The sequence below is a fragment of the Vitis vinifera genome, chromosome 1 (assembly GCF_030704535.1).
Source record: "Vitis vinifera cultivar Pinot Noir 40024 chromosome 1, ASM3070453v1".
In the NCBI taxonomy this organism is placed as follows: domain Eukaryota; kingdom Viridiplantae; phylum Streptophyta; class Magnoliopsida; order Vitales; family Vitaceae; genus Vitis; species Vitis vinifera.
Window position 1 is genome coordinate 6,363,735 of NC_081805.1, and position 27,536 is coordinate 6,391,270.

General features: G+C 33.8%; 3 protein-coding genes across 4 annotated transcripts; 1 reads left to right on the plus strand and 2 right to left on the minus strand.

Annotated features, from left to right (window-relative positions):
* The first annotated feature begins 6,806 nt into the window (after positions 1–6,806).
* LOC100247334 (fasciclin-like arabinogalactan protein 21) lies at positions 6,807–8,339 on the plus strand. Its single transcript, XM_002281774.4, has one exon. The coding sequence runs from the start codon at positions 6,905–6,907 to the stop codon at positions 8,141–8,143; it is 1,239 nt and encodes a 412-aa protein (XP_002281810.1). The 5' UTR covers positions 6,807–6,904; the 3' UTR covers positions 8,144–8,339.
* Positions 8,340–12,548: 4,209 nt separating this feature from the next.
* LOC100242197 (protein XRI1) lies at positions 12,549–14,570 on the minus strand. Of its 2 annotated transcripts, none has more exons than XM_010659671.3 (5): positions 14,058–14,570; positions 13,758–13,918; positions 13,564–13,654; positions 13,062–13,268; positions 12,549–12,916 (listed from the first exon to the last, which is right to left on the minus strand). In XM_010659671.3, exons 1-5 carry the CDS (start codon positions 14,167–14,169, stop codon positions 12,693–12,695), a joined length of 795 nt encoding a protein of 264 aa, XP_010657973.1. In that variant the 5' UTR covers positions 14,170–14,570; the 3' UTR covers positions 12,549–12,692. The 2 variants fall into 2 exon arrangements, with proteins under 2 accessions (XP_010657973.1, XP_002281819.1); XM_002281783.4 differs by having other exon boundaries at positions 12,549–12,973; positions 14,058–14,568.
* A 1,868-nt stretch (positions 14,571–16,438) lies between these two features.
* Positions 16,439–17,300, minus strand: LOC100264479 (non-specific lipid transfer protein GPI-anchored 15). Its single transcript, XM_002281792.5, has 2 exons — positions 16,901–17,300; positions 16,439–16,630 (listed from the first exon to the last, which is right to left on the minus strand). Exons 1-2 carry the CDS (start codon positions 17,244–17,246, stop codon positions 16,614–16,616), a joined length of 363 nt encoding a protein of 120 aa, XP_002281828.1. The 5' UTR covers positions 17,247–17,300; the 3' UTR covers positions 16,439–16,613.
* Positions 17,301–27,536: the final 10,236 nt, after the last annotated feature.

Genomic DNA, 27,536 nt, shown 5'->3' on the forward strand with positions numbered 1-27,536 from the left:
TCTTTTTTCTTTTTAAAATTGGGTTCAACGTGATCAGGTTGGAACTGGGTCCCTCTCCTCAAATGTTGTAAACAGGGGTCTAATTCAAATAACCTTCTAATGAACACGAAAATGCCTCTCTTTCTGGATATGACTCAACCAAAACGGACTAATTTCAATGTGGCTCAGCTGGGGACTGTTTGTTGTTGTAATTTGTTGCACAACGCAAAGCATTGCATGTCCTGTTCTCAGAATCCATCTCCTTGAAATTACTTGCTAAATTACATTTTTCATTTATATATTTTTTGAAAATAAATAAAGAACGCTTGTCACCCTAGCGTTTTTCCATAGTATTGACCATGAAAGTGGAATTATTCTAATCCAAAAGTGATGATGATTAAGACGGCTTTGTGTCATGTGGTCAAATATGTTGGGAGACTAATTAGACTTTACGGTCAAAATAATGTTTTTAAAGAAAATAATAATGAAAATACGTCTCCTCCCAAAATATTTATCAATTTAGTTTTTGTAATCAAATATTCATTCACCACTTTTTTTTTTTTAAGTGTAAAAAATCATAATTAATAAATATGATTTTAGTTTTAAATTTAAAACCATAATTACATGTTGTGATTTTAAATTTAAAACTAAAACCATAATTAATAATCGTGACTTTAAAATGAAATAATAAAAAAATAATAAAAATGAACTTGATATTGTAACGTACTAGTTTGACAAATATTTTTAATATAGGTTTAAATTGAATTTCTTTAAAAAAAATAAATAAATTGGTTACTTTGACCGGAAACCTAATAATTAAGAGTGTATAAAAGGTTTGCCAAGTGACCATCCACGACTTGCATTCACATATTTCAATGTTGATTCAATTATGCATATGTGCATATTCTAAAAAGTCAATGAAATGAAAAATAAAATCTCTTTCATGAAATAAATCAAAAAATTACTTTAATTTTTTAAAAATGTTATATATTCGCATGCCTTGGTGGATAATATGAAAGTTCAGAAATGGAGTCATGGAGTAAATATACTTTGAAGGCTTGGATTAACCTATCATCACCATTTAACGGTACAGTGATTGTGTCAGATGGACGGTCCAAGGTTTCTCCATCTTTTGAGATTTTTCTTTGTAAATATTTAAATAGCATATGACATCATCAAACCAAATAAAATTTGGAAGTACGAAACAATTTTTTATTGAACAGAGAAATTAAAATGTGATCATTATTAAATTTTTGAAGGTAGAAGTAACACATCAAAAAGTGCTTCTTCATACTTAAAATTGACTGCGTACATAAATATTTTTGACAAATATGTCTGTATCAATTTCTAAAATAATCATTTCAAATAATTCTTGAGAATCACTTAATAAATATTTTTTTTAAGAAATAATATTAAAATGTTTTTTATTTATATCCAAATAATTCTCCTGAATAAATTTTGAAAGATGTTAAAGAGAAATATGTATAGTTTTATTTTATTATATTTATTTAGGTCATTTTAATGATAATGAAGAGCTAAGTAAATGAATCAAGTAAGATTTTGATTACGATATATAATATCTACATAAGATATATGAGTATTTTGAGTGATCTTCTAATTTATTAGGATATATGTATGAAATATTTATAGAGATTGAAAGGGATATCTGATGAGCTGAAACATGATCAATCGTAAAGGTAAAGGCTTAAGAGGTAAAGATTACCTGAGTTTATTGTATGAAAAAAAAAAAAAGCATAGACACAATTGAAGCAATTAAGGCATAGATAGAGCAAACGGTGGCAAAGTAACAAAGATATTGTATTCATATGAAGTAATTTGATTGTGATATCTTATATTAAATAAGGAAGAAGTTTTTGTCTTCAATAAATGGTTTTTCTTAATTGAGTGAATATACATTTATATTACAAGTTGATTCTCGTATCTTGGTGTGAGACTTTAAATTAGTGTTATAAGTGGTTCTTCGATCTATGACACTAATGTGGTGTTTGTTTTATTAATTTAATGTTTAATATAATTTGCTTTTAGATTTTTAATTTTTTTTTAATTGTTTTTGTTTTTACCTATTACTTATTTTTTTATAAAAAATTTATCGATTAAAAAAGCAAAAAAAACTTAATTAATGTAAATAAATACAACATTATCAAAAACTTAATTTTATTCAATATATATATATATATATATATATATATATATATATATATATCTTAAAGGGCAAAAAATAACTAAAGATATTAGGAAGATTTTTGGTGTTAAATTGATGGATGGAAGCTATTGGAGTCGTCAATAATTTTTTTTAAGAAAAAATTATTACTCCAATGAATATCTAAAAAATGGAATCTAAATAAAAAATAAATAAAATAATATAAACTTGGAAAAGAGTAAAGTTGCTGCGTGTGAAATGTGTGTATAATATACATACAGATAGTGAGTGCTGTGAATCACCGAGGGAAGAAGTGTAGAATAGGGCACTTTGATGGCTTCAACGTTCAAAAGCGATGAGGCCAGGCTGGCTGGGTGTGGAAGTTTGAGCCACGACCTGGACACGGTTTTTGTACACGTGGGTTTTAAAATTTTTGGGGTCTTGGGTGTGTATAAAGTATATACTATAAAGAGCGAGAGAGAGGATCTGTGTGTGCTTGTGGTTGGAGAGGAAGCGGTCTCTTATACTACGTGAAAGCTGAATCAACGCTCACACTCACACACGCTGTCTACACGATTAACGCGGAACCCACCCCACATCCCCATTATTAACCATATAAGCTGGTGGGTCAGAGCTGGTTTCCAAATTGCCTCCGCCCCCACAAGCGTCACCTGTGAGAAGCACAATCATAAAAAGATATGAAAAGATGTAAGTAATCAAAATTATTTTTTTCTATTTCCTCTATAAGTAAATCTAAAAATTCACTTCACCATTATTAGTAAAAAAAACATATATTTCATTGTTCGCTATTAAAAATAAGTTGAGAAAAATGAAAGAGGGAAAAGTTAATCCAAAAAAAAGTTGAAAAACTTTTTTCATATCACAAGGGATTCAAATAGCAAAATAATTCATAATGGAGATTCATAATATTATGAATATAGAAGATAATATCATTTTTATCTACACCATGATTGAGTTGCATTTACAAAAGACTTAACTATAGTTAAGTTCATCGTCACAATTTTTACTTGAAATTAACTATGATTAGGTTACATTTATAAAAAACTTAACTATGGTTAAATTCACAATCGTAATTTTTATCTGAATTTAACCGTGGTTGAATTATATTAACAAATAACTTAATTAGAACTAAGTTCATAGTCACAATTTTCATATGAATTTAATTATAATTGAGTTATATTAACAAAGAACTTAACTAGAGTTAAGTTCATAATCATAATTTTCATTTGAACTTAATTATGATTAAGTTGTATTAATTGAGTGCTTAACATTGCACAAGTTTATATTGTGCTTATAAAATTTAAGTTAATAATATATATCATGCTCTTTAACATGTTTTCTTATATGTGGTCCTGTATTGCATGACCACACATGAAAAGATATAGGTTCGTGGACAAACAACTATAAATTGGGAACCTACCAACAAACAAAACTCTAATATCATATTAAACTAATAATTTTTCTAAAAGTTTAAACTTATAAGATTTAGATATTGAATTTCCATTATGTTTCATCATTTATCTTAATATAACAATTGAGGATGATGTGATCCTGAGATTCATTCTATAAATAGGCACACGATGATATAATCCGATTTGAATTATATGAAGTGATTCATAAGGGACCTTGTGAGAGCCTCTGTAGGACATTCCTATTGTACCAAGGATGCAGTATATAGATAAGGATGTAGGTAATATATAGACAAAGACGCACCCACAAATGACAGTGACACTAGAGAAAAATTAAGAAAATGTTATCTAGTCCAATTTATTAATTTATGATACGATCGATATTGAAGGCATTGTACTTAATAACATTGCCTAGCTTGAGGTTTAATTATAATATTTATTTTATAATTTTGATTTTAATTGTACAATTATTTCATCGTTAGATTTTGTCATGGATACTTTGATCTTTTGCAAAATTAAGAACCACACTATAAATGAAGGCTAAGGAAATCTTTAGCAAACAACACCATGAATGAGGATTTCAAGAATTTGTTATTATGAAAGAGTAACATGTCACATTCTTAAAAACTAATTTGAATATGAGGAATGTCATTGTATTTTTTTTTCCTAATATATAATAAAATAATATGAGATAATTACATTATTAAATAATTTTCATAAAATTATTTTAATTTCAAAGTTGCTTTTTGGATTGAAAATATTAATTGTAGAGGATCTATGCTCATTCTTCCTGATGAATAGGGGCTCGATTCTCATGCTTCCTCTGCAAGTTCATTTGTTATATGCACGCTAGTAAAGCAAGTGGATTGAATTTCCATTGATGAGGAGCTGTCACACCTCAACCCTTAAGGTGATGACAAAAGAGTCATGGTGCATGGTCCAAATTCATCAAAGGTTATTCTAAAAAAAACATATGTTGTGTAAACGAAAGCTTTAATGTATACATGTTAATTAAAAAATATAAAGATAAAACAAACACACAAATAATATACAAAATTTTAATGTTGTTTAGTTAATTATACTTATATTCACAGATGAAAGATATATTTTTTTTTTTACTATTAACGATAAAATCAGATAAAATTATTGAGTTCTTGAAACATTCTATATTTTTTCACTTTTTGCATTCACATATCGAACTATAAACCCTCTTACCCCATTAGGTATCTGTCATTTTTTTCTCACATCTTTATCTACTTTATATAGTTTTTACAAACACATTTCTATTTTTTAACATTTTTTGCTCATGACTTAATTATTTTTATATAGATGTGTCCAACAACTTTTCTTATTTTATAAGAAAATATAATATTATAATAATATATGAAATTAGGGAATATTTTATATAATATTCTTTAGAAAAAGGGAAATGGACACTGATTAGGAATTTTGTACACCTTGTGACCGGATTAGGCATGCTAGCAAGATGTAGTGGGTCTTTGACTCGTATTAAAGACTCTGGTGCTCATGGACGTCAGTCGCTTTGGAGTCCATAAACTTTGCCTTATGGATCTCTTTGTGCTACTAGTTAATCGAATCCGATGACCCTCGGTTCTTTGCCAACAAGTCTTGTCGGAAAAATTCATCATTATCACCTTTTTTTTTATATTTTATATATATGAACTCCTATAGTACTAGTCCTTTTTTAAGAGATTTTCTACCAATTTCTTTAGGTTTCCGCAATCACCATCTATCTAGTGACTCTTTTCCTCGTGTCATCCACAGTATTGGTTTAAATCCCAACACCTAGCATCCATAAAGGGTGGAGTTGGTTTTATATGGCTTATTGCCTAAACCTCTTCTAAGTTTCTCTTGTAAGGCACATTTAGTGGGGTGTATTCAATCATTTGGTCCTTAAGGTGTTCTGCCTCCACTTTTGGTCATTTTCTTGATTGTTCGCTCGTTTAATTTCATGCTCTATCCCGGTACCCTCTCACTCGTTTCCTTTTTGTCCAATGAGTCATTATTCCTCCCCCTAGTAATTCTAAAAGTAGTTGTTCCAATGATGACGATAGGTTTAGGAGCAGCAGTGACTCTTTAGGTCCTTCAGCACAACATAATCCTTGGTTCTAGTAAATAGTCCATCTGAACACCATTGTTAATGGTACAATATAAGCTAGACAAGAAGGGAAACTTATTTCAAGGTTGAACCTTCGGATTTAGTTCCTCAAAGATTCATTCAAGGTCTTTATATTTTAAACTGGATGTCCAAGCTCTTTTTATGTTGATCCAAACGCATATAGTAAGAAGCAAACAACACCCTTGTAGGACTTGGACATGGGTGCGGCCGACATCCAGTAATGGCCCCGATAACCAACTCAACCCTCACAGATCTTGTCGGTCACATTCTTGGCAAAATTGCCAGTGAACCACATTTTGTCCGGTCTACTCAGAAAAGAATAGCTTCTTCCTTTGGCCTAACTTGATCATCAGAGAGGGCTCCCGAGACCTCATTGGACATTCTCTGTTTTGCAGATGTTCTTTGACCAAAGAGTGGGTGTTCATTGCCCAACCGAAGCCACACAACATCAGTTTGCAACATTATCCATCTGTTATGCTCCAACAACCCCAGGCTTTCAAAGTCCCTCACTGATTTCCGAGGTAGTTGGTGAAACCTGGACAATGTCGACCTTTACAAGCTAGACAAAAATACTTTACACATTAGTCAATCATTGCCTTGCTCAAGTACCAATACCACACATCATCTGCTTAAAATGCATGAGATGGTCTAGAGGATTGATGGTTCTTCTACTTGAACAGATTGCAATAGGGCATTGCAAACACATGATGTGGTGCTTCCTGCTTCAGAATATGTCACGGGGAATGGTGTAGTGGTCATGGGGATGGCGCACTTTCCATTGGGGTCAGAGGTCGAACCCTCTTTGGTTTCTTGGGATTGCAATCCATACATTTTAAAATATATATGGAATTTTTTATATAATGGGTTACACTTATGCTCCGGGACTGGAAGAATAATTGAGGAAACTCAGAAATGCAAATATTGAAGTCCATGGGTCATTAATAAGATATTTAGGATTGGGTTGAACTTGGAAGATAAAAATTTAAAAGTACTCCAGAGGGCCCTTTATTAAAATATGTGGGTGGCGAGATGGCGAAAAAGCATCATAACAGATTTCTGTAACTAACCCAAACAGTGAAGCCTCCCTTCTTTTCAGTTATAAAACAGAACCGTCCTCACTTCAAGACTTGCATTCACATCAATTGATCCTTTTCCTCCCCCTGATCTCTGTCACTCTGCATCAAACCCTAATCAATGGCGACTCTCCTGCAACTCCCCATCCTCATTCTCATGTTCTCCTTCTTAATGTCTACTGCCATAGCCAACATTCTCTTTGAAGAAGCCTCAGCATCAACTTCAGCTCCGCAACATTCTCGACCTTCGCAACTGTTTCAACCAAACAAAGACGACCAATTCTATGGAGCATCTGTCTTCGGTCCCGTCTTGCACAGCCTTGGTTTCCAAGAACTCGCCATGGCTGTTCATTCTCTCTCCGCCTCATCTTCTTTCAACACTTGGACCGGTCCTTCCACCGTCTTCGCTCCCACCGACGCTTCAATCCGTAGCTGTTCTTCATGTTCGGTTACCAGACTTCTCCAGGAGCATACCGTGCCAGGTATTTTCTCTCTTCACTACCTGCAAACTCTGGCATTCGGAACCAAGATCGAGACGATGGTGCCTGGCCGGTGCCTCACGGTCACTTCTGCCGTCAACAACACTAAGATCTTCATCGGCGGAGTTGAAATTACTCATCCGGACCTCTTCAACAATGGCCTTATCGTAGTTCATGGCCTCGATGGCTTCGTTTCTCACCTTTCGCCATTCTCTTGCAACATTGAAAGAGTAAACTCTGTCTCCTTTCCTTTTCAGCCGTCTGATCGTTCCCACTCAGTTCCGTCCTTTGCTATTATGCGCCTCATGCTAAGGGACGCCATGGTCCGACTGCGCATGAACGGATTCAGCATACTCGCTCTCGCGCTCCGGCTTAAGTACCCTGAACTTGTAAGTCTCCAGAACATGACGGTATTCACTCTTGACGACGCCTCGATTTTCACTGGCGGCCAAGCGTACGTTAGCAACGTAAGGTTCCACATCGTGCCGAACCGCCTGTTGTTGGCTGCCGATCTGCAGAAACTGCCGGTGGCAACGTTGTTGCCTACGCTGGAACCTGACCAGAAGTTGAAAGTAACCACGGCTGGAGGCGGAGCAATGCCTATAAGGATCAATTACGTTCGGATCAAGAAACCCGATGTAATGCACAATCTTAAGATCGTGGTTCATGATTTGTACATGCCGTTCCCGCACCTTCATCAGGCAGAGGCCGTGGTCGACGGCATCGGACCATTGGGATTAGACGGGGCTGAAATGGAGATTCCGGTGAACAAATCTTGTTCAGTTGCAGGAACCGATGGAAGTGGTAGCTGTGCGGTGGTCCCCAATTCTGAGATAAAACCAACGGCTGAATTGGGAATGGAAGACCATCATGGCTTGTGATGTGCCACTTCAAAAGCGCCTGGTTGCAGTAATGTGAGAAGTAGCGTTACAGAACCTTACAAGGTGACTGTACTGTTGCGATCTTTAGCGCAAGTAATCATCAACTAGCGACTAACGAGAACTGAGCGTACTGTGTTGGATATCGCTAGTCATATTTGTCCAACCGAATTAATGAGGTATACATGGCCTTTCATCAGTTCTGCCTTTTATTTCTTTGCATGCTTTGTCTGCAAAAGTTTATGCAATCTTGGCCTCTTTTCCCAATTAACAGCAATAAGTGAAAATGAATTTAATTTTCACCCGTAACTGATTATTTCTCTTCAATTTCTGCCCTCAAGGGTTACAAATAATATATTTCAAGCCTGCCCCAAACCCACTCATCAAGAATTAATTTGTTGGGGTTTGGAACAGACTGGCCCATTTGTGATTTCTGAGAAAAAGTAGAGACAAATTTAGATGCAAAACGAATTTGGCTAATTTTTTTAATGCTATGTTTAGTTTCTGAAAAATACCAAGAAAAAAAAATAGTTTTTTTATAAATTAAATATAATTATAAATTAATTATAAATTTATATATTTTAAAATTATTTAATAGGATATTAAGTGAAATGAATCTGTAAAAATATATAAAAATAATTTATTAATTTTAAATCTATTTTCTATTTTCTTTCATTTTTTTTTTCTTTCACTTTTTTTTCCCTCACATTTTCCCTTATATTTTTTAGAACCAAATATAACATAAGTGAACTGAATAAAACAGGAAAATCAGGGGAGTAAGTTAGGTCTGGTTTAATTAGAAGCAAAAAATTAGATGAGTTCTGGAGGTTAGCCTTCCGAAATGCATTTGCAAGTAGAGGGTGAAACTATTTTCAAGATATGAACACGGGAATACGAAGATGGTTGAATGTGTGTGAAAAGTCTATTGTGACAAACTTTTTTCAATGTTTCCCAGGATGGTAACCCCACGAAATATCAGCGGGGATTGGGGTGTGCCACGGATAATCATGTAGTGCAAGCCTGGACGTCTTGCACACTGATCTATTACAAAAAGCTCTGAAGTGGCAGAAAAGGCGCACAAAATTAGAATCATGTGGATAAAAGTTTACACGAATATAGAAAAGCTAATTGAGTTGAGCCGGTAGAGGGATGGTGGTTGATTAAACTTCCTTTCTACCAAAGAAATCTTTTCCATGAAATCGAGATCCATTAATCTCAAACCCCCTACTCCGTGGAGAGTTCGGTAACCAAACATCTTTTTATTTGAATCAAAAGGCGGGTTAAGGATTTTCCTTTCTTTTTTAAACTTCTTCATAATTAGATTTTCTTCTTCCTTTTCTTTTGCCCACGTCCAGGCTTTCTAATGGCCAAGCTTGGTGACAAGATGATGTCGGCTCCCAGGTTACTAAATTTGGGCCAGTAAGGTGAGCTGGGTCATGGATTAAGGTCTCAAACTGAAATTGGGCTAGTCTAATTACGGGCATGGAGCTTTGTAGCTTGGGCTGACCTTAGGTTGTCCTCAGTTGGGCTAGGACCTGACCTAATCACCAGTCCTCTCATATCTGATGCCTCCAATAAAAATGAAAGGGAACTCCTTCCAGTGACATCCGCTCTTGTAAAACTTGATTACAAAAGTTATTTTAATTTTACAAACAAGTTTATGCCATATGGTATTTTGTGTAATTTGGGAGTGAAATTATATTACAAATATATATATTTTATGGAGAATCAATTAGTATTTAAATATAAACTAAAAAAAATGTTTTAAAAATATTCTTAATAATAAGATAAATATTTAAAAAATGATTTTAAAAAAAAGCACAAACATTGGTATAGAATTATTTCATATTTTTAAAAATAATTTTTGAAACTTTTTATCAAACAACTTTATTTTTTTCATCAAGAAACTGTTTTCAAATATTTGACAGCACTTCATTTTATAATCCCCACGCAATCTAAATTTAAGAAAATTTGAACCTTTTTTTATTGGATTTTTTTTCTTGGTTAATATGTAGGAATAGGATCAAGCTTGAACCCTTCCAAACCACACCTCCGTTTTGAATAATTTAGAAATTTCTTTATTTAATTTCCTTGGCCTCATGTATGATAGAAATAGACTATATTTGTTGTTACCGAAAATGGTGCAGCTTAAAATGTAGGGAGCATATCTGTGATTTCAGATCCGGACGTCTATATTGTGACCTATTGAACAGTGGCAAACAGGGAAGTGGTTAAAAAAATTTATGTACTTGAGATAAATTCTTTGGGCCCAAAAAATGGAGGGCACACTTACGAAAGAGCCATCATAGACCTTGTCATTTCGTGAATGTCGGTCTTCTTTTATCTCATACTTGTTTTAATTAAGTGGACCATCTTGTTGAAATGCCCTATACGGCATTCCTCCCAAATCCCTTTGCTCACGATTTCAAAATTTTATTTCAGCAAATTTGATGGGCACTGGACGGCATTTGCAGTAGATATGCTGACATAAATTACCATTTTATCTAACTTTTAATAAAGAATAATTTAAATGAAAGAGTAGTTAGTAGTTTCCCACTTACCCCTTTATTTTATTTTCTGGTGCATAGCAGAGAGGCTGTGCCTGTGAACATTCAAACATTCAAACATTCAGTTTGGGTTTCCCATGTTGAACCGACACCAGCTTAACGTGGGCTGCTCTGACGGGCCCCATGACCCAATCAGAAATCTTATCGTTCCATCATCAGAAAGGTTGGGCCCCTTTGAACCTGGACCCAATTCAGTCCGATCCATCTACAACCATCTTATCTTGCAAAAGGCCGCAAGGTCTGACATCACATCATCACCCTGATGACGTCAATCATCACCGTACAGGCCAAAAAAAGAAAAAAGAAAAAAATACAAACAAACAAACCCAGCTGATTTTGTTGATGATTTGTTTTTCAAAAAGCATTTTCGGAAAACAATATAAAATGAGAAGCGAATCCAGTTCTCACAATGTGGGATTTGGAGAAAGAAAAAGACGATGATATTCTCACGTCTACCCAGGTTTTTTTTCATTTATTTCCATTCCCCTTTTAGAAAATGAAAAAGGCGTAGAGGGAGGCAATCCCACTACACATGGCCTGATGAATTTTGGTGCTACCATCTTAAAGTCATACGTTATATTCAAAGAATCGATTACACTAATAAACATTAATTTAGTTTCACTCAAAAGTAAAAACGAAAAAAAATTCAACAATATCATCTCATTATGCAAATCAACAAACCCTAGGAATTACTTTTAGGATAAGCATGCGCCAAAGTGAATGCCGACTTTGTAACTCTGTCATTAAATATTACTCAATCAAAAAAAAATTTCTATCATCAGTTTTTCGTATTCCAAGAAAAGAGAAATTAAAAAGTCAAAAGCTTCTCCACCCCCATATTAATTAACATTGTTGAAAACAATTAATATCCCATGCCCATCACTCTCCTGCGTCTTCAGAATTCAAATAGTAGGAGGCACAGCCGCACAGGCAATGTAACATGTTTCCTCTGAACGGCCTCGTCTTAAATCAAGGCTGCTGGATGCTTAATTATCGTAGATTTCATGGCGTGAAGGGCAGTAGTAGTGATGTTTAGATTTAGGGGGGAAGACTGAAGAGGGAGGAGGGTCCCATAGAGGAGATACTGGGTTAAGATATGTGGGATTCGAATTAGGTGGGGGCAAACAACTTGTGTTGACCTTTGCACTAAACGACATTACAGCTGTTGCGGAATTTGTCTAATGAGTACAATAATATTGGACTAATGATTGGACATACGCCCCAATTTTCTATTTTTTTTTATTTTTTATTTTTAAAAAAATCTGTATTTGGTGGGGTTCCTGGATGATTCAATAATTTAATCAAATTGTGTCTGTAACCCACAGTGGAAATCCGAGCATTTTGGCCTTAATTAATTTGCTTCAACCATTAGAAAATGAATTTTGGAATTTGCATATGTATTCAAATCCTTCCAGTTTCCGCTGCTTGCTTCACAGTATGTTGATCAATCAATAAAAAACACAAAAAATTAATAAAAAATTTGGAAGCTGTTGAACTGAAGCTAATGTCAATAGGCTGGACTCTGGTCTGGATACCAACTGAGAATTGAATTAAGTTATTATTACCTTGAATAATTACAGTCTATATATATTTTAAAATAAATTTAACTTGGAATTTTCCACTTTTTTTTTTGTGGGTTGATGAGAAAGCATTATTAGCTGCAGTCCAAGCCGTGCATGTGGTGGGTGGATGAGGCTTGGTAGGGCCAAGGACACATGTGAGATGAGGGGGGGCAATGAATAGATGGGGTTCATCAAGGTAATTAATGGGAAGATTTGTGAGTATTACCCTTTTCATTTCAAATTCATTTAAAACACCTGGAGGACTGTAATCTATGGGTATGAGCACAAATATATGTGTAAATTAAAAAGACAAGCGATATTGATACATACAGATATCTCTTCCCTCTCACTATACAATTCAAACAAGCATGAATTGATATCGGGTAATTAAACAGCAAGGTGCAGCAGTACTACTACTACTTGTCAACCTTTAGTTCTAATAATTGTGATGGTGCCTCTTCCTTGTGTGTGGATTCTTGTAAGAGCAACCACAGCTTTCCCAGAGAGACCTGGACCATCGGGAGAAACAAATGGCCTGGAGGCAAAGTCTCCAACTGGATGCCTCACGGGCCGAGTTGGTGGCATTAGGATCCTCTCGTTTATGTCATTGAGGGTCATGTCTCCGTCCAATCCTCCCGGCTTCACCACTGCAAATGGGTACACCACCCTTGTTATTAACTTCTTCTTTTTCTTATGATCACCACCTTCAAACACCAATCAGTAAAGTTAATGATCTCAATTAATCACAGAAAGAGAGAAATGATAAAGAGAAGAGTGGGGGTGGATATCTACCAGTGCTAGGAGGCAAGGGGTCTATGGAACATAGGGTGTCTTTTTCAGATACAGACTTGGTGTTAACCGAGTACTCTTTGTAAGAAGATGAAGAAGAATCGAGAGCTTCAAGGGCTGAGACTGTCTCTTCTGGTGTTTTCATATCTGCAAAAGTGGGTTCTTCCTCACTGATCATCCCGCTCATCGCTGATCCGTTTATGGGTTCAGCTGCAATAATTAATAATGAAAATTAGAATTAAAATAAACCCATTACAATAATTCCAAAAGCAAAACAGCATCAGTAATAATCTAGTACTGCATTCCTTGTCAAAAATGATATACAATTTCAGCATTGGATGATAATGGATACATGTTTGAAGGTGGAACACCATCATTCTCTGCATGTAGGTAGAGCAGAACATGGGTCGTGCATTTCAACATGGGTTGTACATGATGACAGACAGTAGTGCTCCAAAAAAACAAAAGTAATCAAAGAAAAGAACACATTTATTAATGCAAGTACCTGAAACTCCACCAATACTAGCAATCTGGTTCATGCAATTAAAATTCTCAGATAGGTCCCAGGTGCAGTTTGGGTTCATGTTCCAGTAGGTCTGCATAACACTACAAGAATCAGTCTCTCCAACATTTCTAAAAGGCAATAGTTAAACCCAATAAACCCCCCCAAAAAAAAAAAAATTGAAAATTGAAAATTACCTTCATTAGATCATTGGGGCTATTGGTTTCATGATCAGTGTACAAGAGCAAGCGCCTACGCTTAGATCGATCACTGAATTCAACTAAAGCATCTTGGAGATACCCAGTGGAGGGATCAGAGTCCAGACATGAGAAGAAAGGTGCTGTAGAGTTATCCATAACTGCACCAAACCACAAAAGCAAAGAAAGATTGGAAGGTAAAATAAGCACTATTAGATCATCCAGAGGGAAGGAGAGAAAAAAAAACATGAGAAACAGATACAGTGAGAAAAAGAGAAAGAAACAAAAGAAAAGTAGTACCTAAAGACATGTCTGCATTGAAAACTCCAAGGTTGTGCAGATCCCAACCTAGGGAAGATCTGTGGTGGAGGCTGGTGCTGCAAGCCATGGAAGAAGTGTATAGATCGCCCATCTCGTGGGGGTGGTTGCTGGCTGCCTTGATGAATGGCCAAGGGCATGGAACAATGATGAGAAATGGCTGTGTATTTAAGCATAGAAGCTTATGATAAAAAGCTAGACCACATAAGATGATTTCCGAAGAAGCACTCAGTCAACGGCAAAAAACAAAAGAGAAAACAAAGGAAAAAGAGAGAGAGAGAGAGAGAGAGAGAGAGAGATTGAGAGATGTTTCTTGGGATTCGGAAATTGCCTTTAGATTTTATTTTTATAAATGTGGGTGGGTATATGGGGGACTGCATAATTGCAAGGGTATGACATGATGATGTTTTTGCATGTAACAAAAGAGAAAGAAATGTATGAAGAGCAACGCAGAGAGAGAGAGAGAGAGAGAGAGAGAGAGAGAGAGAGAGAGAGAGAGTCACAGCACAGCACAAAGCCCACAAAACACAATTCAAATTTCAGCTTTTCCTTTTTCATTCCCTTCTGATATGGTTACCAACCGTTTCTCCTTTTGGTCTGAGTGTGGAAACTTTTTCTCACCATTGTGGGGTCATTTCAGTTTTCTCCACCTTTAATTTTTGTTTTTCCTTTTGGGTTTTTGAGAGTTTCCATGGATGGACGGACGAACGAATGGATGGATGGATGTCATTTACACCATGGGCCCACCACCTTGCATGCTGGGCTGGGACACTGGTGGGGGCCCAGTGTTTGGTTGCACTTGTAGGGACCACCTTTCTTTGATGGGATTTGAATGAAATTAATTTCTTTGATTGCCCACCCACATGCTATTGTGTGTTATAAAAAAACAAAAGAAGAAAGCCACTTTCATTGATTTTTAATCAAACGGTAAGGGTAAGTTTCTGCAATTTGTGTCACTGCATTGATTTTTGTGTGAAAATTGGATTGATTCCTATTTTTTTTTTCTTTTTACTGCAAATAGGATTGGATTGAGATCGGAAATTGTTGATTTCCCATTAGGGTCAGCTGGAAATCCGGTCCAGAACAATTGAGAGGCAGGCCCACGGACAGCTGAATTCACATTTCACAAGGGTTTTTTTTTCCCTGTTGGTGTTCAACAGTAACATCTTTTTGGTCTGGTGGGCCACCAACAGCATAATTTGAGAGAGAATTCCAGGGTACAAATATTCATGACATGGACCAATTTTAATTTGAAGTTTTCAGCTGTTGGTCCTTCCATTAAATCATTATATTTTGAATCGTCTTCGACCGTTTAGTTCGAGTTTATAAATTTCTCCTCACCTCCCACAACAAATGTACATACATTTGACTAAAAACCTTGAATACCATAAGGTTCAATTAAATAAATAAATTTTTTTAAACCTTGTCATCTTATTTCTTTTAAAATATGTATCACCCAAGCTATTATCAATTGAAATAATTTGGACCCATTTGATTATATAATATGCTTTCATATGTTAAATATGTTCAATTTTTAACATCTATGAATTGGTGAGTAGTACCTACGGTCAGAATCGGCCCTTCGAGGTGCCTAGGTGCTGCACAAATTTTCAGGAAAATATATATTTTTTATGGTATAAATGTTCCTTAATTGACACTTAAAATAGAATCCTCGAGTTGTTAATTCTCTAGTTTGATGGCATCAAACCTTTGGGCCTGGAGGAGAATCTAGGATAGGTTGCACGGCCGCAAGCCTACCCTGCTATGGTTCAATCAAACATTGGGATACCAGATGATAAGGCTCTACCATTTCATCAAGTTTGTAACTACCCCACCTTCTCTTTTTTTTTTTATTGATGCATTGACTCATTGAATATGTTAGTCTCATAAAATGAAAACTAAAAATAATAAAAATTAAAAGAAAAAAAAAAGGTTAAAGTCTTAAAACATAAAGTTGGGTTTGAAAAAGTGCTAGAGTGTTATTAAGTTGCCGTAATCACCAAAAGTACTTGCAATTTGATTTTTCTAAAGAGACTGATATCAATTGTTAACCTCAATTGCTTTCTTTTTGTCTTCCATGACACTGACGTTAACTTTTTTTTTTTTTTTTTAACAATAATTTTCAGGGTTTTCAAAATTATAGCGTCAAAACCCACTTATGATGTCACCTGCGGTGAAGCCCATTAGCCTCATCTTTTTTCTCATTTTCCCACAGAAGAGGGTACGCAGCATCCTAATGGGCTAGGCTGCCTAGCACCACGCCACCAAAGAAGTACGAGGTTGCGTGGAAAGCCAGGCTCATCACAGACACTGTACCAACATTATTTGCTTTTGGACAGTTGGAACAGCAGGAATCAAGGACATTGATAAAAGCCTGGGAACGCAGTTCCATTAGATTTAACATAATTTCACCACAATACATACTAAGATTAATGGACCACAACTGGGTCACTCTTATTCACCATTCTGCAATCTCCTAAACACTCCAGGTGCCATACTTACTAATCCTCTTATGGCTGATTTCTCTGGGCTTCAGTCTCATGGGATGATGTAACCTGCAAAGAGGAAAACAAAAACCAGTCGTTAAGAGTCTTGGACAGAACAGTTCATTAGCAATAAAAAAGGGTTTGAGTTTGGGCTTCAGTATGAAAGCGCGGAGCCCGGGTCGGTCTTTGGGTAGACCTGGTTTTGAATGGCTAAGCCAAAGCCCATTTCTATGGGCTCTGTGCATGGGACATTGGGCTGGGTGAGATCCAGGCCAGTCCGAGGACAACTCATTGAGCAAGGCGTGACACTAAGCTGGACAGGATCACATGTCTACTTACTTCCACACTTCTTGCCCACAGGCCTGTTTTTGATGTTGCATCGCTTGGGAATGGTAATGGCAATTGCAGGCTTGATTCCAGCCTTTTTGGCCAAAGGCGAAAGCACAACAGCACAGAGGCATTTGGGGGCGGTGTTGATTAATGCAGTAACTTTAGTGCAGCAAGTAGGGGGAACCTTGGCCTTGGCGTTCCCTGCTGCGCTCAAGCAAGAGCTCAAGCTAGCAGCTGCAGATTGAATGGGGGTCTTCCCACACTCACCTGCCCCATTGGCTTCCTGAACAAAAGCTTGGGACACTAACATCAACGCCATGACTGCTGCAAAGCAAGTTGGCATGTTGGAAGCCATTTTTTGTCGAAGCTTGAGATGGATTTACTCTTGCACACCCTTCTGTGAATGCCACCACCACATATTTATATTACAACATTCAAGTGAAAAAGGTAGTGCATTTGCCCTAGTGGGGTGGTTGCAGAAACGCGGATAGAGTTATATGGCTTATGCATATTCAAACTGTAATGATTTAATTCGTCTGAGTCTTTTGAGTAGAGTGTGAACCCACTGGGAATTGGGTTCACACTGATACTCCCACAAGGTGACACATAAGAATACTGCTTTTTCCAGTAAATTCTCTTCTTTCCATGTATTTGAACTTTTTAAAACAGTAACATCATCTGGTAGGTGGTGAGAAAGCATGCTTGTAAGCCTTTTCATAAGCTTTGGTGTATATTTTCAAGCTAGGCTTAATGATTCAATGGCTTCATAATCGTTTAGATGCTTTTGTAGATATCACAAATGTGAATATAGCTTCCTGCTTTTGGTTAATCAACCATTATGTGTTACCCAACTACGGGGTGTTCACATCAAATGGTCAAAAACAAACATCCATGTAAACAAGCATCAAATGATTTAATTTAGGAAAATGTTAAGGTACCAAAGTGGTACCTATTCAATAAGAGATCTAGGCCCTTAATATATATATATATATATATATTAAATAAGAGTATAAATGAATGAAATTAAGGTATAAAGATACAAGTAAATGAAACTAGAGTACAAATAGATAAAAAAAATTATGTTTGACAATATCTTATTGATAGTGTCTTTTAGGTATGCTTTGAGTTTAACTAGAGCCAATAATTTAAAAATGTAAATTAACATTTTAGAGCATATGATAATTGTTGCCGGGTGATAATTGATATCAATTTATTATATAAGCTGTTAGAAAAATTAGGCTAATCCAACCTATGATAATCACCCTAGAGGGAAGGTGAATAGGGTGATGGTCTCTTTTTGCAAATTTAAACTATGTGAATGTAAGAGACAATTATATGCAAGTATATAATAAACAATATAAAGACAATTGCATATAAATTAAAAAGTAGGGAAAAGAGAATGCAAACACAATATTTTATAGTGGTTCGGCGCAACTTGACCTACATCCACTCTCTTCTAGCTTCAATCCCAAGCTTGAGGTTCCACTAATTCAAGGCTTTCAAACCAAGCTTTCAAGCAATACAATTGGATTATGGTTCCAATCCACCCTCTTGGACTTTTGACTCCAAGCACCCTTTACATTTCTCAAGAGATACCCCACTTTTGAACAACCACTCAAGTGATACCCCACACTTGAGAATCTTATATCAAAGTTTTTAACACAAAGACACGTCAACCTCACACCAGTATGTGAGGTAAGAAAATTTGCAGCACTAACTAATTCCTTTAACTATTGACTTGAGAAACTTCTAAGTTACTTTGATCATAGTACCCACATTGACCTAATCCTCAAAATATGGTAAGTTGATTATTAATAATCCTCGACACCAGAAAGTAAGGAAAAAGACAATCAAGTCTAATTGACAAACATTAAATCCTTGTTAAAGCTCACATCACATACTAAAGGAATCTTATAATCCCTCAACATCCCATCTAATACAAATCTAAAAAAAATTGCATATTTCCAACTAAGGCCTTGGTAACTACATCATGCACTACCTAAGCAATTTCAACTACAATGCTTGGAACCATCCAATAGAACTTGTGGCATAACCCAAACTCAAAACAAAGGTTTCCACACCAACTCTTAATTAAGCTAAAACAATGTAATTACTCCAATATGACACCTCAAACTAGACTTGAGTTAGCTCAACATCTTTAAAAAGTTACTTAACCAAGAGAAAATTCGTAAACATAAAACACCATATCCTGTCATGCCTACTTCCTTAAAGGAAGGACAAGTACAAGAAGTAATTGCTTTGAGAAAGAAGAAACTGAATATTTCATCATCGGTAAGTGCAAAAACACCACTCCTAGCTCCATCATCGACACACAACCTGAAGTATCTAAAAAGCCTTGGATTCTTTAAATAATAAAATATATCAAGGATAAGAAGGAGGTAGGGCACCAGAGCTACCAAAAATCAAACCACCAAGAGAATGGAATACCTCAAAACCTGAGGATGCGTAAATTCACTTTCTCCCAAAATAAAGACTATGGAAAGAGACGACCTCCAAACTTGTAGGTTGATTTGACCCACCAACACTACTACAAAAATTGTATATAATGACGTTCTCTTCCTTGGCGCTTTTAAAGAGTGTCAATATTTAATACAATTTGTAACACACAATGGCACTTGGCAGAGACCTGATATATTATGGCGCTTACTTTAGAAATTCTTGTCACTTTCTACAAGTGTTCTTAAATAATTCCCGTTTTCATTTCCTTGGCGCTTTGTACGTAAAGCGTCATTTCTTAACACCCTACATATACCCATTTCTGAAATTTTATCCATACCGCCACAAATAGGTCGAGCTCTCTTTCATGCCTTCCAAATAGATTGATGAGATACTGAAGATCTACCGACGATATATTTTTCACACCGGTACCAACGCTCGTGGCAATCCATGAACGATCTCTTTGTCATCCTACTCTCTAACACATCATTTGACTCTGGTCATTTCACACTTTACACCTCTTTTCCATTCCTTGCATTTTATTTCACTATATTTTCTTCTTTTTCTTGCGCCCTATTCTTCCAATCAATACTTTTTGTTTTATCTTTTATTTAGATTCACGTTGAAACTGAAGATCAACAATCTTGTTTTCTGTAAGATCTCGATTTTTTCTATTTCATTTGGTTCGTTAATCTTTTCCTTTTTAAGACGTTTGATTATTTTATTTTATTTTATTTTTATAATTTGTTTGGAATTTTTAGATTTGTTGAAACTGAAGATAGCAATTTCGTTTTCCATAAGATCTTAATTTTTTTTTTCTATTTCTCTTGGTTTGTAGATCTTTCTCTCTTAAGGCATTTGATTTTTTTTTTTCTTTATTTGTTTGAGGTTTGCAGATTTGCTGAAATTGAAGATAACAATCTTGTTTTCTACAAGATCTCATTTTTTTTCTATTTCTCCTGGTTTGTTAATCTTTCCCTCTCAAGGCATTTGATGTTTTTTTTTATTATTTTAATTTCTTTAGAGTTTGTAGATTTGGTATAATTGTTTGAGTAGTGGATTTGCCTGTATGAGAGAAGTTGTTGGGAAATTTTGCAGTTCTTCATAAATTAATCGGTGCAAGCTTGAGCTAATCTCAATTCTCTCTTGTTTATGCCTTTTGTTTTTCTTTTAATTTCAATTCTTAAGAAACTAGATTGATGACAGATTGTATTGGAGTTGAAAATTGCATGCTTTTTATTTGGTAATGGTTTATTTATTTATTTTTTAGGGATTTTATCATTATATTCTATTTTGAAAGAATTTTTAGGATTTCCTTTTTAATATTATTATTACTATTTTTAGAGATTGGAGGAGATGCCAAGTCATGATTGAGTAACCCTGTAGATTGATATTGAGGCATGAGTCTTTCATGTTCAATTCTATTAGGATATCAAAATGTCATAAGGAGTAAGCAATTTTAAATTCCATTACTTTTGGTTTGCAATGAAACAAATAAAAAAATTAAATTACCTGAAAATTTGAAACCATTCAAATTTTTATTCACTATTTAAAAACAAAATAAATTTTTAAATAGATATGAGAAGAAAACTACAGAGTTGTCATTTTCATTCATTTGTGCCAGTTTGTGAACACATGTATTACTATTTTATTAAATTCATAGCTATCAGGTCAAAAAGATAGAAAACAAGCATATCTGGTTGAGTTATTGGCATTTATAGTAAGACACATGTAGATTATATTTGCAAAGTCAAAGAGAATGTATTAAAATCTTGGAGGGTCATTTAGTATCTTTAATTGCCTTCCAACTAATGAATTTGATATTATTATTATTATTATTATTATTATTATTATTATTATTATTTGTTGAGTAAGATGTTCATGTGATCTCTGATTTCTTTTTTCATCCTAAGTACTTAATCCTACTAAATGACCTAACTCCTATTTTCCCTTATAATTACTTTAATCATGTCTCCAAATGATACTAATGTTACTATTTTAAATAGAGGAAAATTTTGAATTATAAATAAAAAATTTCAATAGAAAAAAATTGAAGTCATGGTGCTGAAAGACTAAAATCACTACTAGAAAGTAAAGCTGGAGCAAAAACAAAGAATGAAAAAGATACGAAATTGATAGCTCCAAAATCTAGAACAAGATCTCCCTTTTCTCTTGTACTCCTTTTTTTATATTCGACATTGTTTATCAACTAACCAATAGAATCCTAGGGTGAAAAGTTGATTTTCCCTTAAATCATTCTCTTGGCATATTCTAGGATTCAAAATGTTTGAAAACATAAATAAATAAATGGGTTGTTCAACTTTCACCATCCCCCACCAAAGATTGGCATTGTCCTCAATGTCAAAGAAGTGAGTAGAAAGAGTTGAGGAGCAACTTTATGCATAGAAAAAGAAACTTAAATAAGAACATAAAAATTAAAAGGAAAAAAATAGAAAGATTACCTAGTATGGTGCAATCCAAGGACAACATTGTCATAAATCACTTGAGTAAATGGGAAGTAAAACTTATCAATATTAATTTCATGAGATATCCTACTACAAGTCGTGAAGTGTACAACTTGGGAATTGAGAAAGGAACTTCAGTTTTGTAGATGGTTGCAACATTTGACAAGGAATTTAGAAAGGTATTAAATATTTAAAGTTTCATATTTGAGTGTCTCATTTGGTTCTCTGGATTACTGAATGTATTTGCATTTATTATTTTTCAAATTTTTGTTTTCTTCATTTGAATAATTGCTTGGAATATTCCATTGACTACCCTTTGGCAAATTTGAGTGGCATGTGGATTTGGGCCTTAAAACCCCAAATACTATGTTTGAAGTTCGACTATCAAGAGTAGAGTACATATTCTTTCCAATCCTAAAGTTTGTATACTCATTCAAATTAATGAGCTTTACCAAGAAGGTTGGAAACTTGGCACAGAGTAAAAGGAGTTTTTGATGTAAAGTACTTCCTCCATTACTCTCCTAAGAAATGTCATATACCAATACAAGCAGTTGAATTCTGATTTTGCAATTTTGAATCATCATATATATTTGTTTCTTAAAACCAAGCATATTACTATTGACCAATCTTCTGAACCTCATGACTTGTAGGAAAAAATTTATGCCAATTTCTTTACCGAATGTATACCATTTTATTGGCACTAAGGTTTTCTTCTCAATTATCTTGATGAATGTTTTTTTTTTTTTTTGTTATTTTCTTTTTCCAAGAAATTCCTTCGGTCATGGTTGGATGGAAACTTGGTGATGCTGAGATTGTTTATGCATTAACCAAAGCAGGAAAAAAAAAAGGTTAAATTGGAAGTAAGTGCTAACCTACATGCAAGCATTGAAGTGCTAACCTACATGGAAACATTGAATTTATTTTATTTTATTCTTTTTCTAATGCAAAATTTCATATACCAATTTGATTTCCATTACATCTTGATATAGTATAAACTAGCTATTCTTTGTTTCTTAAAATTAGTATGCTTAAGATTCAATTTAGGCTCTTCTTTCTTTTTAGTTCTTACTTTTTTGTTATTTCGATTGTAGAAACAAACAAAAGAGTCTTCATTCCATCTTTTTCCTGTACATATATACCCTTCCTTTATGCATGTTTCTTATGATTTGTGAAGTGGGATTTTGATATTTTTGGCTTTGGAAAAAAATGGAAAAGTGGGGTTTTCTTCTCATGCTTTATGTTCTATTGTTTGGTCCATTGATTAATGGAGGAATGACCATGGCTTATAGAGGCTAAAATAGATCATAAGAGTGGGGATATGTTTTGTTCTCGTTCAAAATTGAGATAGGTTTGCTATGTTGTTCAATACTTGAGTTTTGGATTTATGCAGTAGCAGATTCCACAAAGAATTTGGGAAATGACACTGACAGGCCTAGACACTACTTACTAGATGATGAAGTAATTTTAAGTTGGGCAATTTGGGCAATTTTATCAAAGCTAAATTCTTAGTTGCTGAATAATTTGGGCAATTTTATCAATCCAATATTGAGTTTCATCACTAAAGCTCTAGGTTAGTCAGATGCTTGTAGAAATAAACATTTTGAGCTCCTAACATATATATTTTGTTTCTTTTTCTTTATTTGATTTAAAATAGGAATATTTTATTCATGAAAAATACATAATACAAAGAATAGAAGGAGAAGAGATCATTTCTAATTTTTATTTTTTAAGCAGACCTTCATTTAAAGTCTTTTAAGGTCTCTTTAAATATTAAATATATAAATTATTTTATAGCTAAAAGTTACTCTAGATGGCTGACTAACCACAACTAATATTAGTTTAAAATTTTAAAAGTTTCACTATTCTTTATGTAGGTTCATAAATTTGTGTTCTCCTTCTCTCCTTACCATGTTTCTATTTTTTTTATATATTTGAAAAATATATATTTCTAATAAATGACAAGCGATCCAACTTAATATTTATTTCAAAGAAAAAAAAATCCAAATTTCAATGTTATATAATTATAAATCTTCATGAATGTTTAGTGCAATGGGATGTAGTGGTTAAACAAAGTGGTCTTCTATTTTTTATATAGGAAAAAAAGGTTATCCTTTTATATGACAATTAGGAGTAGGAGGTAATGATTGTGACAACTAGGAGTAGAGGCCTAAATGCACATAAGACATTGTTTTTAAAGGCAAGTATTTCCTACTATTTCTTAAGGTACGTAACCCACCACTATACTAGAAACTTCTCTCTCAAAGATAGATTAATAGTTTGAAAGAATGACTAAATAGAAGATAAAATTTTATTTCTATTATTACTTTGTACAATTTAATTATTTACTTTTATAATTGCATAAGAGCTTTATGATATTCTAAACATGACAATGCTACATTTCATAGTTTTGTTGAAATAAAGTATAAGAATAAGTTTATATTTCTCATCCTTGGATTTTTGTCTATATTTCTCATCCTTGGATTTTTGTCATACACTCACCTAATAATTTATATTTTCAAAAACTTTGAACAATCTCTTCTTATGAACCCGAGAAAAATAAAAAATAGAGGAACTAGAATAAAAGTAAAAACTAATCAAGTAAATAAAAAATAAAAATATAAGAAATTAAAAATACAAATTAATGTTAACATAGTGATAATAAGATGGTTTTCATCTTATTTGGACCTTGGTATTTTTTTGAATTGTACATTGTAGGTCTTATGTTTTTCTTTTATTTGATAATGTTTTAAGAGTTCATTATTAAAAGTCTATAAGGAGCCACCCTAACTCCTATGCTTCGTTAATTAGCTTTTGAGATTTGTATTTGTTAATATTGATAGAAATTAACTTTGTGTTTCTTTCTTGTAAAGTAAACAACTATTATCAGTGGATTTCTTGGAATTGGTGCTTTTCACATTGCTCGTTGGGAACATGCAAGTCTGCTAGTTGAATGATATTCATGTTAATCCACTAGGGGCATATTTGAGTGCATTTTTTTTTGCTTCAATTAATTTCTCTGATGAACTTTATATCAATAGATCAACATTACAATAAATGAGTATTCAAGTTCATTGCATTGCTTTTTAGATATATTAACTTAATTCATTCATCCTTCATTTACATCAATTTCTCAATTTAGTTTTGATTTTTTAGAATAAATATTTTATTGACTCTTGTTTTTATTTTTATTAATAAGTTTAAACTCAGTAATTGATCAATTCTCAAATCTTATATATGATTATTTGGGCATTCACTTGCTAGTATGATTAAATAAATTTTGTTAAATTTTGAATTTCATCATCTGGTTAGATTTGGCTAAAACTCTTCATCATATAAATTATTTTTTCTTGTAAATTATTTTCAATTTTTTTCTTGCAATTTTCTCTCATTCTCTCTAGTATTTAAGAGGCTAAGGGGATTTAGGGTGGTAAGTAAACTTGATATTCTAAATTAATTTTTGTGAAGGTTGTAATTTCAATTATACTTATTGGTTGATATATGCATAATTTAGAGATTTTATATTCTTCTTATTAGGTTGGAAAGGAAATTGATTAGCAACAGAAGAGAAACCATAATGTTAAAGGAGATAATATTGAAGACCATGAAAGATTACATCAATGACTCATTAGGAGGTTGAACCGTACTTTTGTAGATTATGGTTTATCTTAATCTTGTTGAATATTTTGATATAATTAACAAATTTATATGTGATTGGTGTATATAAATACTTACATTAATTATTTGAACTAAATTATTGTATATAAATATTTGGATATATTTTAATCAATGAAATTCAATTTGATTTTATGGCTTGCAATTGTTTTTCTTTTATTTAATTATATGATAAATTCATTATTTTAATAATATGATATAAATATTATTTTTAATAGAAAATTATGGAAGATGACGCTTTTAGAAGTGTCGTTGATAAAATTAATCAAAGACAGCGCTCATATAAGTGTCAATATAGGTGATTTTACAAAAATAATTTCAATAAAAAAAAATGTTCAAAGATGATGCTTTTACAAGTGTCATTGTTAACATGATTCAATTATAACACTTTTTAAAGTGTCATTGCAAACATTGATAAAGATGGCGCTTCGTAGAAGCGTCATTATTGATTAAAACATACAATGACTGGGCGGAAGAAGACGCTTTAGAGAAGTGTCATCTTTTACCTTTATTGACACTTAAAAAACGTCATTGTTTCGTTTTTTTTCTTTTAGTGCATCCAGCGCCTAAAAAGATGAGCACAATTACTTTTGTCCCCATGTGTCCAAAAGTCAACAAAGCATACAAAAAACCAAGCAATAGTAACAGAGAAATAGCCTATAGAAAGCGCTCACCATGAAGCAATAGAGCACAAGATATCTTTAGTTAGCACTTAGAAATTGGTGCGAAAATTCTCGTAGAGATCCTCCTAGGAAATCCTCTTTGATTTCAATTATCCTAGAAGATTTTTGAGCATCTTCAATGTCCTTTTACCTTTCTCAAGCCTTATTTTTACATAATTCAAGGGGCTCTTATGCGGGCCCTTAGCCTGTCCACTGCTTGTGGATGTTTGGGAGTCAAGTCCAAAACTTTTATGTTGACCTACTCAAAGAATATCTTGAATACCTTTATGTTGAGCTACTTTAAGAATTCCTTGAATATCTTACTATCAAATTATACTTCATTACCTAATATCAGCACCCTAGGTACACTGAACCTATATATAATGTTCCTCCATACAACTTGTTACCAATTTGCTTCAATATATATATATGTTTCGGGGGTGGTGGGCAGTATTGAACAAATTGTGTGATTGTGTAATCAACCATAGAGTTGACATTAGGGAGGGGAACTAGTCACATTTTTAGGTTTAACTAGATATGATTTTTATGATTTAATAAAATTAGTGTGTTGCTTTGCCTTTTCTCAACTATTTGCTTTAAAATGTAGATATTTCTTGCAAAAATGACACTGTTTCCCCTTGTAATTGTGCTTTTGTGCCCTCTTTTCAAAAGCGCCTTTAGCATTTTTGTCTTTAGAAATCTCCACCTTTGAGAATACCAATTCAATATTCATCTCCACTCATGACCTGTTCAATCTTTCTTCATGTGCTAAGAAAGAATCCATTAGTTCATTTAACCAATAAATAGTCAAAATCTTCTAACTTTATGGTAGCGGCGAATCATCAAATTTTGAAGGGAGACTCCTCGATTTTTTTTTTACAATTTTCTAATTTGAAATATTTTTATCATAAGTCCTTATTTGATTTAAATAACACTAACTCTAGAGAGAAAATCTAGCCCAGATACATTTACTTTCATGAAAGAGTCTCAATCAAATTCCCCACCAAGAGTCTAAAGATTTACCATGGTCACCTTCTTATTCCCAAGAAATTCTTGTTTCAAAGTCGTCCAAATTTGAATTATTGATTAAAACATACAATGACTGGGCGGAAGAAGACGCTTTAGAGAAGCGTCATCTTTTACCTTTATTGACACTTAAAAAACGTCATTGTTTCGTTTTTTACTTGTAGTGCATCCAGCGCCTAAAAAGATGAGCACAATTACTTTTATCCCCATGTGTCCAAAAGTCAACAAAGCATACAAAAAACCAAGCAATAGTAACAGAGAAATAGCCTATAGAAAGCGCTCACCATGAAGCAATAGAGCACAAGATATCTTTAGTTAGCACTTAGAAATTGGTGCGAAAATTCTCGTAGAGATCCTCCTAGG